Source organism: Theropithecus gelada, chromosome 4 (assembly GCF_003255815.1).
Source record: "Theropithecus gelada isolate Dixy chromosome 4, Tgel_1.0, whole genome shotgun sequence".
Classification (NCBI taxonomy): Eukaryota; Metazoa; Chordata; class Mammalia; order Primates; family Cercopithecidae; genus Theropithecus; species Theropithecus gelada.
Genome location: NC_037671.1, coordinates 984,519 through 999,878, shown reverse-complemented (window position 1 = coordinate 999,878; position 15,360 = coordinate 984,519). Strand labels below are relative to the sequence as shown.

Below are 15,360 nucleotides of genomic sequence, written 5' to 3'. Positions count from 1 at the left end.
CTCCTCCCTGTAAGCAAACAAGCCACGCCCTGCACCAAAGTCCGTCTCACCTTCCAGCTACCCTAGGTAATTTTCCTGGTAATTCAGTGTTTCTAGGAAAGCGTGTCTTTCCACCCCCCGCCCTCAGATTTACTGACATGTGAACACGTATGACTGGCACGATTTAAGAACCACTCACCTGCTGGCCATCTCTCCAGGTCTGCAGCCAGAGAAAATGATCTGAAATTGTAGCAGGAGAAATTGAGGTAGGATACTAAGAAAGATTTTCAGGAGTGGGTCTAGGCAAGAGGTGCAGCATGAGGGAATGAGAGTGAATCCCCAGTATCTAAGGGAAGTGGCAAGTGGTGGGGGACTTCCTTCTTTGGGTCATCTTTGGTGGTGATTTGACAGGAAGGAACAAAGTGGCTTCAAACATATAAGTTTCTGGTCTGTTCTGTGTCCTGTTTTCTTTCTCATTCTTTCAGTGTGGAATCTATATGACCCTGGGAGGGATGCTGGTTGGGAGAATGACCAGCTGATGGAGATGCTGCTGTAATGATTGGTGTTAATAATGGGCAGCAGTGAGCCACCTGGTGTGACAGTGTAGGAGAAAACAGTCCAAACTCCCGCCAAACTCTCTCTACTGATGGCAAATCAGTGGACACTCACATTGTAAATTTATCGTGGTCTGGCTTTTGGCTATGATAGTGACACCTTGCCCTTTTAATTTGGGCCCGTAAAAATATTCATTGAAAGCTCTCAAGAGGAAAACAGAATTGGTTATTGAATCACTTGCTTCCTCTAGGTGTATGAAAAATAATTTCAAGTTTAATAAATACAAGGAAACCGCAGGGTCCATGTCAAAGCTGATGAGCTATTTCTGAAACTCGTGCAGAATTGTGGTTTGTGTGGTCTATGTCACGGCACCCTTGATGGAGAGCGGGCAGTTGCCTGAACTTGGAGGCTGTGTCCTGTCCTCCAGGCTGCTACAGGGCTGCCTCCTTCCGGCTGGACCTTCTTATCTGGGACTGTTGAGGGCGACAGGCCTTCCGAAGAGCAGTGAAGAAGGAGGCCCTGTAGACAGGAGGCTGACAGGGTAGGAATAAGGCCATGATACCTTTGCATAAGGACAGCCAGGAGGAGGGTGTCTGCCCCATCTGCCAGGAGAGCCTGAAGGAGGCCGTGAGCACCAACTGCGGACATCTCTTCTGTCGAGTGTGCCTGACACAGCACGTGGAGAAGGCCTCAGCCTCCGGGGTCTTCTGCTGCCCCCTCTGCCGGAAGCCCTGTTCTGAGGAGGTGCTGGGGACAGGCTATATCTGCCCCAACCACCAGAAGAGGGTGTGCAGATTCTGTGAGGAAAGCAGACTTCTTCTATGTGTGGAATGCCTGGTGTCCCCTGAACACGTGTCTCATCATGAACTGACCATAGAAAATGCCCTCAGCCACTACAAGGTAAGCCTGGGTCACTGCAGCCAGGCCCTGCTCCCACCTCCCTGAAGTACTGCATCCTACATGTTCATCATGCCTGGCACCTCAGAGTAGCTCAACAATGGACATCTCTCTTTGTTTCTTCTGCTTCATCCTGTTTTGGACCCTTGTCTTTGCTTCTGTGTATATTTTGAGGCTGATGTTTCAGTGCGTTAACGTGAGTCTGTCTAAAAGAGGATACTGTCACTGTGATGTCGGAGTCTCAGTCTGCTCATCTGTAGAATGGAGTAATTGCACTAACTAATGCAAAACCCTTTCAGGACTAAGACTGTGTGAATTCCTGGTTGATAGTACTAGAAACTTGGCTAGAAATGTAATCAGGTTTTATATAAACTAGTAATTATCCTGCAAATATATTAAAACCTGAAAGTTAGTACATAATTTTTTTCTCTCTTTCTCTTCCTTCTGAATTTGTCTTTCTTGCCTTTTCCTTTCTTTGCTATGGCAATTATTTTATCTTACTCTGTTAAATTTTCCATCATAAAAGTTACCTGCTGTAGGTAATACATTCAGAAAGCACTGAAAGGTATAAAGTCAAGACTAAAAACTTGTCTTCCTTTCTCCCTCCGTTCATAGTCCTCAGAAGTATATTGTTCGATTTTTGTACATCCTTCCAAAAAATGTGTTTGTGAATGCACTCTTACACACACACGCGCGCACTCTCTCTCTTTCAAAGGATTCTCTCTGTATTTTTTTTCTGTAACCCATTTTTATTATCTAAAAGTATGGCTTGAACATTTTCTCATCAGCATGTATAGATCTTCTGAATTATTTTCAACAACTGTGTGGTATTGAATTCTATGAATGTACCATAAATTGGTAGACATTGGATTATTTTCAAGCTATTGTTTTGTTTTAGGATTACACAGAATGTTCTAATGAATATCCTTCAACCAGATATATAGGAGGACCTAGAATATCCAAGATATATTTTGGTGAAAGCATAAGGTAGAAATCTAACTTTAGTTTTTCCAAGTTATAATCAATTTGTCCGATCACCATTTATTGAATGATTCATATAGTTTCCCCATTGATTTGAATGCCAATGTCATAATATACCATATATGCATATTTTCTTGCATATTTCCTTGATTCTCTGTTCTGTTCTATTCTGTCTATGCTTGCCTATAAGCCAAGGTATTTTAGAGATTTTATCTTTACCATATATTTCAATGTCAGGTATTTTGATAGAATCCTCACAATACTCTTATTTTTCAGAATTTGTGCCGATGTTTGTATATCTTTATTTTGTCAATTAGCTTTAGAATTATTTTTATCAACATTTCCCCTGACCCCAATCCAGTTAGTATTTGACTGGACAACTGACAATATTTTCACATGGCATCCTTCTATCCAATAGTGAAGGCTGAATTTCCAAAGCTGAGGTAGCTTTGAGATACTTGACTTTCGGAGAACATATTATGATGCAGAATGAGAAAGTGGGGAGTCCAGATTTAAAGTAACTATGGAAAGGTAGAGAAATAATTCAAAAAGCCAGAGGCAAAGTTCTACTTGGTTGTAATATCATTCCCTCTAGGTGCAGTGTCCACAGGAGAGTTGGGAGGGATTTCTCACCTGCCGATGAAGCAGCATAAGATGGAGAAATTTATTTCCTCAATAAGTGATTTATTCAGTTCTGTACTTTGTGTTAGATGTCATGCTAGGCATTGTAGGAAGTACAAAGATGATTCATAATTCTTGCTTCAAATCTGTCTTTAAATAATGACAAGAACCTAAAACAAATAAATAACAATGACACTTGTTCATTAAGTAAAAACTTAATAAGTTCCTGCTGTGTGTGAGAAACTGCAGTATATGTTACAAATCAATGAAGACAGATGCCATTCCTTCTGCCAGGAGTTTGCAGTTTAGTAAGGGAGACACAAACAAGTAATCAAAGAACTGTAAACTTTTTTTTTTTTTTTTTTTTTTTGAGACAGAATCTCACTCTGTCACTCAGGTTGGAGTGCAGTGGCGTGATCTTGGCTCACTGCAACCTCCACCTTCCGGGTTCAAGCAATTCTCCGCCTCAGCCTCCTGAGTAACTGGGATTACAGGCATCCGCCACCATGCCCAACTAATTTTTGTATTTGTAGAAATGGGGTTTCCCCATCTTGGCCGGGGTGGTCTTGAACTACTGACCTTGTCATCCATCTGCCTCAGCCTCCCAAAAGAACTGTAACTTTTCATTAGTTAGGAAGAAAATAAACAAGGGTCTGGGATGAACAGTAATTGGTGGCCCATGTCCATTTGGTCAGTGAGGGCCTCATAGAGGAAGTGACCTTGAAGCTAAGGGCTGGCAGAAGAGAAATCAACCTGTGCAAAGACAGGGAGTAGGGAGTGCATGCAGATGCCCACACCTGATAAGTCTTGTTATATGTGAAGAATTTATCATTAGAGTTTGAATCAACAGGACTTACTGATAGATTAGAAGTGGTTCTTTGTAAGAAAAAAACAACCCCATCAAAAAGTGGGTGAAGGATATGAACAGATACTTCTCAAAAGAAGACATTTATGTGGCCAACAAACATATGAAAGAAAGCTCATCACCACTGGTCATTACAGAAATGTACATCAAAACCACAATGAGATACAATTTCACGCCAGTTAGAATGGCGATCATTAAAAAGTCAGGAAACAAATTCTGGAGATGAAGTGGAGAAATAGGAACGCTTTTACACTGTTGGTGGGAGTGTAAATTAGTTCAACCATTGTGGAAGACAGCGTTGCGATTCTTCAAGGACCTAGAACCAGAAATACCATTTGACCCAGCAATCCCATTACTGGGTATATACCCAAAGGATTATAAAATATTCTACTATAAAAACACATGCACACGTATGTTTATTGCGGCACAGTTCACAATAGCAAAGACTTGGAACCAACCCAAATACCCATCAACGATAGACTGGATAATGAAAATATGGCACATATACACCATGGAATACAATGCAGCCATAAAAAAGGATGAGTTCATTTCCTTTGCAGGGACATGGATGAAGCTGGAAACCATCATTCTCAGTAAACTAACACAAGAACAGAAAACCAAACCCCACATGTTCTCACTCGTATGTGGGAGCTGAACAATGAGAACACATGGACACAGGGAGGGGAACATCACACACCAGGGCCTGTCAGGCTGTCAGGGCATGGGGGGTAGGGGAAGGATAGCATACACACACACACACACACACACACACACACACACACACACATATATATATATGGGTTGAAGGAAAGAGGAAGGTCAAAAATGACTTCATGAGTTTCTGGCTTGAGAAACTGAATGGATGATGTGAAAGATAAGAACTTGGTAGAACAGGTTTGAATGCAACACCAAGAGTTTCATTCAAGACAAGTTGAGTCCAAGTTGAGATACATCAAAATAGGATCTTACATATGCAGCTGGATCACAAATTTAGATCTCCAGAGTCATATTCCTAGAACCTAGAACAAAGATCCATCAGGACAAAGACAATATTTAAATCCAAGGAAAGTGCGCACGGTGGCTCACACCTGTAATCCCAGCACTTTGGGAAGCCAAAGTGGGAGGATCGCTTGAGCCCAGGAGTTCAAGACCAGCACACTTAGGCAACACAGTGAGACACTATCTCTAGAACAACAACAACAAAGTGAAATTAACAGGATTTTAAAAAAAGAATGTGACAATTTGGGGCTGGGTGCAGTGGCTCACGCCTGTAGTCCCAGCTACTTGAAAGGTTGAGGTGGGAGGATTGTTTGAGCCGAAGAGAGTGAGGCTGCAGTGAGCTGTGATTGTACCACTGCACTGCAGTCAGGACGACAGAGCAAGACCCTGTCTCAAGCAAAGAAACAAACAACCAAGGAAATTGATGTAATAGCCTCAAAAGAGGCTAGACAGAAAAGAAGTTTTGGGGCAAGTTTCTGGGAAAGGCTGTCATTTAGATGTAGGCAGAGGAGGACCCAGCAAAGGAGACAGAATGAGTTGTCAGAAAGGCAGGAGAAAAACAAGGGGAATGGTGTTCCAGTTGCTAAGAGAGAAGGGTATTTTAAGAGATGACAATAGATTGCATTGAACGATGGTAACACTTCAGTAAGATGGTGGCAGAGGCATGAGAGCTGGGTTGTGAGGAGGCACACTTCTTCCATAGTAATAACAGCAAACAAGAGAAGGTGTCTGCAAGCATACGTAGTTTTGCAGTTTTGGAAATGCAGGTTTTGTTCTGGTTTTTATTTTCTCAATAATATGTGAGGAAGGAACATCAGCAGTATGGGTGGGATCAGGATGGATGCGAAAGGTTTGAAAAGAAAGAAGATGATATGATGCAGTGTGGGATAGCGCTTACAAGAGAAACTATGTAGGGTTGGCAGACAGTATGTGGCACCAATTTGAGGTCTGAAATGTTTAACATGTTTCAGGAGGCTGCTTGAGGACAGACAGCAAACAAGAAGGTGAGGGCACATTTTACCATGGATAAGGAGTTGTCTGAAAAGCAATACAGAGAGAGAGGGTAAGGGAGTTGAGTGTATTTCTGAAGAAGTGATTATAATGGAGGACCCTATGTGTACTCATTGATATTGATAGCATACTTTTAAAATTAAGGAGGATTTTTTTATTGATTTTTTTCACCATATCTCTATTTATTTGAATTAAACTTTGTAGATTAAGTACTGTAAATTATGTTCTTTTAAAAGAATCATATAATCCCTGACTGTCTCTAAAAAGACTGAAACATTTATGAAATCTACAAATTCTTATTTGTGTACCTATTTCCTCACTGACCAACCAATGCCAGTGTCAATCACTTTAATGTGTTTTGCTGGTTTAGTAAGTGTGTGACAGTGATGTACGTTGTTTGACTTTGCTTGATTATGACTGCTAGTAGTGGTGAGGCTTTTATCCATGAAGACTCACAGTCTGCATTTTCCCCTAGAATCAGGGCATACATTCTACATGACTGCATCAAAGTAGTTTATCTTTTGGATCATGAGCTCCATTAATTGTATTTAACCTACATTTTTTATTCTGTTATTTCTTCTTAATTATATTTTTGGGCAAAATTTTAGAAATTTGTATTTAAATTGGCTCTATTCTTTTTCATAATATAATCTCCATGTCTTAAATACACAGAAATTTGTTTGATAAGAGTGTGCTGCTCTGTTTTATTTTTAAAGATTTATTAATTCCTGGCTTACTTGGAATTTCATGTAGTATGTGGTATGAAGAATGACTTCAGGTTAATTTTTCTTTATTCTGGTATCCAGTCGTTCCCAAAATATTTATATGATAGTGAATCTTTTCCACATTTATGTGTTGTTTCTCGCTTGACATCAATTATGTTCTTCTGATGGGCTGCTTTTTTTACTCTAGTCCATTGATTATTCTTCCTGTTATTATTATGGTTTTGATACATGTTACTTTATGGTTTACTTTTAAATCTAACAGCATTTTTGCCATTTAATAATTTTTATTATCTGATATTTTTGCTGTCATTTAAGATGAGTGCTTTTTTACAATGTTTCTAAATTTTATAGAGCATTCCATAAGATTTTAATGATTATTGCATTAAATTTGTTGATTACTTTAAGAATCATGACTTTTGGGGGTTTAGTTAGTCTTCTCAACTAGTACCCAGATGTATCACTAACAGTTTTCCACTATGTATCTGAATCAGATATTAAATTGTCTTTACTTAAACCTCATGTGCCCTGACTCTATTGAGGATAGCTATGTATTTTGTAACGTTATTTTTTTTTTGACAATTTTTACTTGTAGATTCAAATGAGATTCTTTGCTGAGCTCATGTATTTACTCATACATTTTTTTTTTAATTTTCTGACATTTTCTAGATCATAATCATGTGAGTGATGTTATTTTTAATCCATATTTTTGGACACAGTTCTGTAAGGAACACGCATTTTGAAAGCTGTTAATTTTTCTTTTTTTTCTTTCTTTTTTTTTTTTAAGTGTCTGGGATAGGTACTTCTTGTCTGTTAACCACTTTTCTTTTGTACCAACGTTGTGTTAGCAAGTTGTTTTAGAACAAATTTAATGCCCTTTTTTGTCAGATTTTAAAAATTTAATATGATTTAATCTGAAAGTCTGACATAATTTTAAAATACTCATTTAGACAAAACATGTCTTTGACTATTTTCTAGATTTCAACTTGTCTTTTTTTCTCTAAGGAATATTTTGGTAGGTGAAAGTGTACAGAATTTGGCGTTTCAATTCTAATGAGTGTCTCATTTACATGATATGCACCCATTAAATATTTTAATGCAAAAATTGGTGAAAAAGTATTTTTTAGAAACAGAGGACTTTACCTTACTCATTTTGAATATTATAAACAATATGTCTGTATTATCTTCAGTTGTTCTATGCCTTTATCTTTATTGCTGTTATCTTTGCCATTTACACAGTGTCTGTAGTCGGGTTTATTAAATTTTAAACTGCCAGATGATAGGACTGTGGCTTTTTGAACTGGACCTTGATAGGCCTGACTTCGGCAGGCAGAAAAAGAAAGCATTCCTGACAGAGGGAAGTAAAAGATAGGCCATGAGGAGGTGTGGCTGCACGGGTGTGTTCAGGAAGCAGAAAGCAATGTTGTGGGCTGGTGAAGAGAGTTGAGAGCAAGCAGAGAGAGAATCCCGGACAATGTCAACTGGGGCTGGGTCCTAGGGCACCTTGGATGCTGGGTAAAGGAGTTTGGGCTTATCTTTGTTGCTGAGAAGCCATTTTGAAGGAGGAGTAACATCAACAAAGGTGAAATATGACAGATTTCAAGCTGAATGGCAGGCAGAATGGCAGTCCCAGTGTCAGAAACACTAAGGTCAAGAGGAGTGGACTGCAGAAGAGGGTGGGGAACTGGGCAGCATGTTTGAGTCTACCATATTGATTCTGAGCTGCCAACAGGGCAGTAGGCAGTACTTAGCTCTCACTTGGAAGCATGAGATGGACTGCTAGGAAGAAATATTTGGTTTTGGAATTCTAAGATCTGAAGCCTTCAGAAAGGAAAGCTAAGGACGTAGTTTGAGATAGAAAAGGGTTAAAAAGATAAAAAGAGCCAACTTCAAGGCTCCTTTTTACAGGAAAAATGAAGAGGCAAAGAAGCAGTGGCAAAAGGCACAGATCTAGGAAGGATGGGGTGGAGAGGAGGTGCAGAAAGGCACCTGTGGATTTCATGGCTGGAAATCGCAGGTGACCCTGGAGAAAGATGCTTCAAAGGAGTGATGAGAAACAAGGCGGCTGGCTGAGGAATGACGACAGTGAGGAGGTGAAGATAGCAACACCAAACAACTTGACTGTGAGGGCAGAAAGTGAGTAGATGCAAGGGGTGGAGGCTATTCGTACTTTTCAGGACCTGAACTCTTGTGCTCACACAAACAATTCCACACCAACCCAGCCTGTCACCTTCTTCAGCGAGACTCATGAGCGACATCCATGGTTCCCATTTATTACCTCCCACTCCTATGACTTTTTTATTTCCTCTCTGCTGGGAAATGCCTTCAGGTAACACCCAGTGACATGACACATTTTTAGTATCTTCGTGGTGACATCACTGTCTTCTCTGCTTACTGCAGCTTTCTGTTTGCCAAATGCCCTTGCTGACCCCTCACACACACAGTCCTTTGACCTTGATTTCACCAGCAAAGTCTCAGGCCCGAAAGAAGTTTCAGTTGTCTTCACCATCCCCTGACTTCTACCTGTACATCTCCAAAGTGTCCTCAAAAAAGATTTTTTAAAAAAATCTGAAGTGGGAAATATTTAGTGAAACACACACTTTTCAGCTAATAGTAAGTACATCCTGACCTTTCATTCACAAATCTCTCTCGTTTTGTTTTCCATTTTATCATCCACCCTCCAACCGCCCCCCTGAACCATGGGCAGCCATTTAAAGCATTTGTTGTTATTTTTGCTTCTCTTTTAGGTCATCAAAAACCTGAAAGCAAAACTTTTTTAGAAACTCAAATCATTCATTATCTCCATAGCTTCAAGGACACAGTGACCCATCCAGATACTGATTTAAGATTGAGAGAGAAGGCACTGCCTGCCTGGGCCATGGGTTTGCACCTAGTAAGGGGCTCTATCTTGTCACTCATCCTAGTGAGGACCAGGGAGCAGTGGTAGCAGAGGCTTCACATCTCCTCTTTAAGGCAATTCTCTCCAGACTGGCTTCACTTGTTAATGTAAAATAGTAGAGTGCTAGAAGACCGTCATATAACTTTCATATGTTGAGAGAAAGCACCCTGAAGTCAAGTAGGAATTGTTCTGTTGCTATGTGTTATTTTTCTGTAGCTCTAAGACTGTAAAAAAATTACCCATTACTATTTCCCACCATCATTACCCAATAAATAACTTCTCAAGTTCCCTACTCCAACCATGATGCTCTAAAAACATTTCTTTGTAGGCAGAATTTTACATTACTTTCATCCTGAGATCAGGACCCCTACTGTGTTCCACTGACTCCTCCCAGTGCCCCCCTCACTCCCAGTCTGACAAGCGGGTGTGTCTGTCTCTTTAGGAACGACTCAACCGCCGGAGCAGGAAGCTCAGAAAGGACATTGCGGAACTTCAGCGACTCAAGGCTCAGGAGGAAAAGAAACTGCAGGCTCTGCAGGTGGGTCTTTCAGGTTCCCGGGAAGATCTCCCCAGAGTGTTCTCAGGGGCCCTTACTTAACTGTTCTGGACATCTGTCTGTCCCTGGAAAAGCCTGGTGTGGGCAGATAGTCATGGAGGCTGAAAACCTGGGTTTTGGCCTCGGTGTCAAAGTTTGCTGGCTGAGTGACCTACGCAAGTTAAGCCCTCTGATCTTTATGCGACTTATATGTTAAATGAGAACCAGTCCTACTCTGCCTGGCTCACAGTAAGGATCAAAGGAGACCAGTGTCTCGTCAATTGAAAATTACTACACAAGCAATAGGCCTCCGTTTCTGTCTCTGACAGTCTCCCTTTCTATTCCTCTTGGTCACGTGGCATCTGTAGATATTCAGAGAGTGAGGTGGAAAGGGGAAGTGTCCCTGCCTTTATGAGAATCACAGCTGCTTCTGCAATACCTGTGACACACAGAGGCAACATCATGAGGGGAAGAGGATTGAGGAATCCCCTTTCCTGCTCAGACATTCAGAGACTGTGAATGGCCAGGAGGGAGCCACCTGACACTGAGTCTTAGGGAGCCCCTTTCCTGTAGTTTCAGGTAGACCATGGGAACCACAGGCTGGAGGCTGGGCTGGAGAGCCAGCACCAAACCAGGGAACAGCTAGATGCCCTCCCTCAGCAGTGGCTGGGTCAGCTGGAGCACATGCCAGCAGAAGTGGCCAGAATCCTTGACATCTCCAGGGCAGTAACACAGCTCAGCAGCCTGGTCATTGATCTGGAGAGGACGGCCAAGGAATTAGACACCAACACACTGAAGGTGCCTACCCTGAGGCTTCCCCCAAGGGCTGGGTTTCTCCCCATAGTAGGCAGCCCATCTGCATCACCCTTCTGGGAGGTGTAAGAGGAAGGGGCCAGTGTGATATGTGGTGAGTTGTGGTAGACGTGGCTTGTTCCAGGCTACAGAGTGCTGCTGCAGCAGAATGGGCACAGAAGAGGGGTGTTGCTATGTTCCCCCAGTTCTCAAGGTGGCACCGCAGAGTGGCCTCCAAGAGTGAATTGGGAAAGGAATTTGGAGGTGATAGGAACCTGAGAACCAATTATGATTCTCGCTTTTTCTCTCTTCTAGAATGCTGGTGACTTACTGAACAGGTATGAGCTGTCCCTTCTTCTTTCCTACATGTGCATATAAACCCACACATCACAGACATGCACAGGGTCTTCGTCACGGTCAAGGAGACCCACTGCTCCATTAGCTTTTGTGTCTGCATGCTACATGGCCAATGGAAGAGTCAATGGAATACATGAATACATATTAATCTATGAAGGATTTCTTTGTTTCTAGGAGCGCTCCACAGAAATTAGAGATTATTTATCCCCAGTTGGAGAAAAGAGTCAATGAATTGCTTTTTCAGCCATCCTCAGAAGCTCTGACCTGTTCATCCCTGGGACACCTCACTTCAGGCTCACCTCAGCCACCTCTCTCTCCTATCTCCAACCTGTCCAGGCCCCCATTAGATCTACCCAGTGCATCTTCGGGCTTGCCAGCTCCTGAACATGTCCCCATTTCTTCATGCCCACCGTCATCACCTGATGCCTGACCCTCTGACTCTTGGACAATGGTCAGCCCCCTTCTAGGACAGGCTCATGCTTGGGGCTGCCACTGTGGAGGTCGGGGCCCATGGTCTCCAGGACCATTTGTGAAATCTCCATTTTGCCTGTGAACTGACAGTAGTGCCCATCTCTCATAATCTCGTTAAAATAGGATCCTCCAGGCCTCTGAATGGCCTGAGCTCATCAGCAGTGACGCCACCTCACATATGGAGCCCAACTGAGCTCCTGCAATACTTGTTGTCTGCACCAATCACCTGGCACTTACTTATTATTGTTGTGAAAGACAGACTCAAAGACAACCTCCCTTCGTGATCCTCACCTCTTAGAATTAATGCCCTTGTTCGGTCCCCTCCCCTTGAGTGTAAGTGGGATCTGTGACTCACTTCAAATCAATAGAATAAGGCAAAAGTGATAGGGTGTCACTCTGGCAACTGTGTTGCATTGTATAGAACTCCTCCTTGCTGGCCTGCCCATTTAGAGCCCCTCCTAGGAGCCAAGAGCAGTCTCCAGCCTCCAGCCAACAAGCAGAGGCCCTCAGTCTTGTGGCTGCAAGAACCTGAATTCTGCCAACAACCTGAGTGAGCTTGGAAGCAGATTCTTCCCCAGCTTAGCCGGTTGAGAACCCAGTCCAGCCAACACCTTGATTATAGTCTTGTGAGTACCTAAGCTGAGGACCCAGTGAAGCTGTGCCAAAATTTCTCACCCACAGAAACGGTGAGACAAAATATGTGTGTGTGTTTTTGTTTTTTTGTTTTTTGAGATGGAGTCTCACTCTGTGGCCCAGGCTGAAGTGCAGTGGCACAGTGTTGGCTCACTGCAACCTCTGTCTCCCAGGTTCAAGCAATTCTTCTATCTCAGCCTACCTAGCAGCTGGGATTGTAGGCGCCTGCCACCACACCCAGCTAATCTTTTGTGTTTTGGATAGAGACAGGGTTTCACCATGTTGGCCAGGCTGGCCTTGAATTTCTGACCTCAGGTGATCCGCCCACCTTGGCCTCCCAAAATGCTGGGATTACAGGCGTGAGCCACTGCCCCTTGCCATGTGTTGTTTTAAGGCAGTAAATTTGTGGTAATTTTTATGGAGTAATGGATAATGAATACAATTGTATATTAGTCATTTTTGTATAAGCCTCACTTCTTTGGGTGAGCAGGCATCATACTGTCTGTGTCCTCATGTCTAGAACAGAGTCTGGCTCATAATTGGTGTCCAATAACATTTTAAATGTATGTATAAATGAATTAATAAGAAAGCATAAAGGCTCTTCTCAATCTTCTGATTAAAAGGAGTCATCAATTACCTTTTGCTCAGTATTTATTGAGCCCTTGCCAAAGTAGTCAATACCGTACTGAGAGGTATAAGGAATAAAACATGGCCACAAGAATAAAACAAGCCACGTGGTGGTGCAAAGAGTGAAAGCTACAGAGTCAGACTTGAGTTTAGGTCTGACACCTAACGCCTCTGTAACCTTGGGCAAATTACTTAGCCTCTCTGAACCTCTGTACTCCCCCCCTCTAAAATAAGGGTAATGGTGTCTGTGACCTGGGATTGCTGTCAGAATTAAATGCATGCTGGGTGTCTGCTAAAGTGTCTAAAACGTAAACATTCAGGTATGTTCATTTCATCTTTTCTTTTTTTTTTTTTTGGTGTATTCTGGCTTTCTTTTTATTTTTGTTTTTTTATTATACTTTAAGTTCTAGGGTACATGTGCACAACATGCAGGTTTGTTACATATGTTTACATGTGTCATGTTGGTGTACTGCACCCATTAACTCATCATTTACATTAGGTATTTCTCCTAATGCTATCCCTCCCCTTCCCCCCACCCCACGACAGGCCCCGATGTGTGATGTTCCCCACCCTGTGTGTGTCCAAGGGTTCTCATTGTTCAGTTCCCATCAGTGAGTGAGAACATGCGGTGTTTGGTTTTCTGTCCTTGCGATAGCTGGCTGAGAATGATGGTTTCCAGCTTCATCAATGTCCCTACAAAGGACATGAACTCATCCTTTTTCATTTCATCTTTTTTAAAAAAAGCCACTTCCCCTTTTGAAATGAAATATGGAATGATAAAAAAAATTCAAATAAATTCCACTTCACCATCCAGAAGTTTATAATTTAGCTGTGGAACTATGACTAAACACATACAGAATAAGAAGAGAGTGTGTAACTGCACTGAATTAGGTATCACAGGGGCTAAGTGCTCTGGGAATTCAGAGGAAAGACACAGAGAGGCTGGGAAAGTCAGGGTAGGTTTAGTGGGGGAGGTGGGGATTGGACAAGTGGGAGAGGAAGGTGAGAACATTCTCGGTCATGGTAACCACATGAATGAAAGCATAGAGGTAGGAAAAAGTCACGGCACCTTTGTAGGAGTGTGAGGAAACCGACCTGGTTAGGCTGGAATGTTCAGGAATGGGGAAGACCAGAAATCAACAGACTAAATGGATGACACCAAGACATAGTGAGGTTTCTGAGTCAGGAATGAAGGGAGAAGTGGTGTTTAAGGAAAGCCGGTCTGGATCGTTTGCACAAGAAGTACTGGGGCAGAGAGTTGGGGGTTGGAAGGAGAGGGGAGGAGAAAGAGCCTAGTGTAGATGTTCAGAAAAAATGTATAGTTATTTGGCGTGAAGCTGCAGATCTCAGAGAAACATAAGATCCCAAATCTAAGAGCAAGACATTAGCCAAGGAAAGAACACCCCTGAAGGTGACAGCTAGCAATTCCTGCATCCCAGATGGAGTTAATGTCACCAAGAGAACTTGTACCAGGAGTGGGAGGAGACTGACAGTCCCCAGGGTCTCTCCACAGGAGAGAAGTCAGTTACACTGAAGATGCCTTCCAGGCCCCCCTTGGTCCCTTCTGACGTGACCGCAGATGATCGGGCCGGGGTGGGAGTCTGAACAGCAGATAATTGGCCAAACAAGTCTGTGAGGTCACTTGTCAAGGAAGACCTTATCAAAGAGGGACAATAGTAATTAACTGAAACCATCAGGTCCTCTTGGAGATTCAGAAGGGATCCTTGATGAATGTGTCATTAGTTGGCAAGAAGAGCAGACACAGAGAGAATCAGAGCTGCATGTGCAGCCACGATGTATTGGAACAGGTGTCCACAACCCATGCTACTGAGAGCCGCAGGAAGATCCAGTCTTCACGTTTCTTTGGACTTCTAGCCCACTTCTTACCAGTAGGTCCTGGGCATACAACATACCAACGGTCATGAGCAGAGACTCAGGAGCCGAACCACAAGAATTCAAATGCTGGCTCTGCTACTCACTATCGGCTGATTTGAGACCAGCTGCTCAGCCTCCACATGTCTCAGTTCTGTTATGTACAAGATGGGCATATTAATAACAGCACCTACCTCCTAGGGTTGTTGTGAGGATTAAATGAGTTGATATATACAAATATTTATTGTGGTGTTTGGCCAAAATGAGTTCTATGTGTGTTATTGTTATCAACATTTTTGGAATCTCTAGTTCTTCCTACACGAACAAGTGGTGACCCCACCAACTCACTCACCCCTGACATAGCTTCTCACGAGGACTGGCTCATGGTGGAAAATCCCATTTTCCTTATTTCTGCCCTTATAATAAACTTACCTATTATTTGAACTAACTTGAGTGGGTCTCACTTCTTTGCAATAGAAAGGGTTGCTACCATGTAAGCTGTGAAAAATGAGATGTAAACTGTGGACGTTACAAGTGTGCAACA

At 42.5% G+C, this 15,360-nt stretch overlaps 1 protein-coding gene across 2 annotated transcripts; it reads left to right on the top strand.

Annotated features, from left to right (window-relative positions):
• Positions 1-164: 164 nt before the first annotated feature.
• On the top strand, positions 165-12,403 carry LOC112622191 (tripartite motif-containing protein 40-like). 2 transcript variants are annotated; one of them, XM_025381454.1, is made up of 6 exons: positions 165-245; positions 785-1,434; positions 9,972-10,067; positions 10,638-10,862; positions 11,172-11,194; positions 11,388-12,403. In XM_025381454.1, exons 2-6 carry the CDS (start codon positions 1,090-1,092, stop codon positions 11,641-11,643), a joined length of 945 nt encoding a protein of 314 aa, XP_025237239.1. In that variant the 5' UTR covers positions 165-245; positions 785-1,089; the 3' UTR covers positions 11,644-12,403. The 2 variants fall into 2 exon arrangements, with proteins under 2 accessions (XP_025237239.1, XP_025237240.1); XM_025381455.1 differs by having other exon boundaries at positions 192-651; positions 11,388-12,358.
• The last annotated feature ends 2,957 nt before the right edge of the window (positions 12,404-15,360 follow it).

Bases quoted from the DNA above. Each gene is read 5' to 3' on its own strand.
- LOC112622191 (XM_025381454.1), top strand. From the start codon at position 1,090: ATGATACCTTTGCATAAGGACAGCCAGGAGGAGGGTGTCTGCCCCATC. The intron at 10,068-10,637 runs GTGGGTCTTTCA...CCTTTCCTGTAG, and splicing joins AGAAACTGCAGGCTCTGCAG to TTTCAGGTAGACCATGGGAA. The intron at 10,863-11,171 runs GTGCCTACCCTG...TCTCTCTTCTAG, and splicing joins TAGACACCAACACACTGAAG to AATGCTGGTGACTTACTGAA.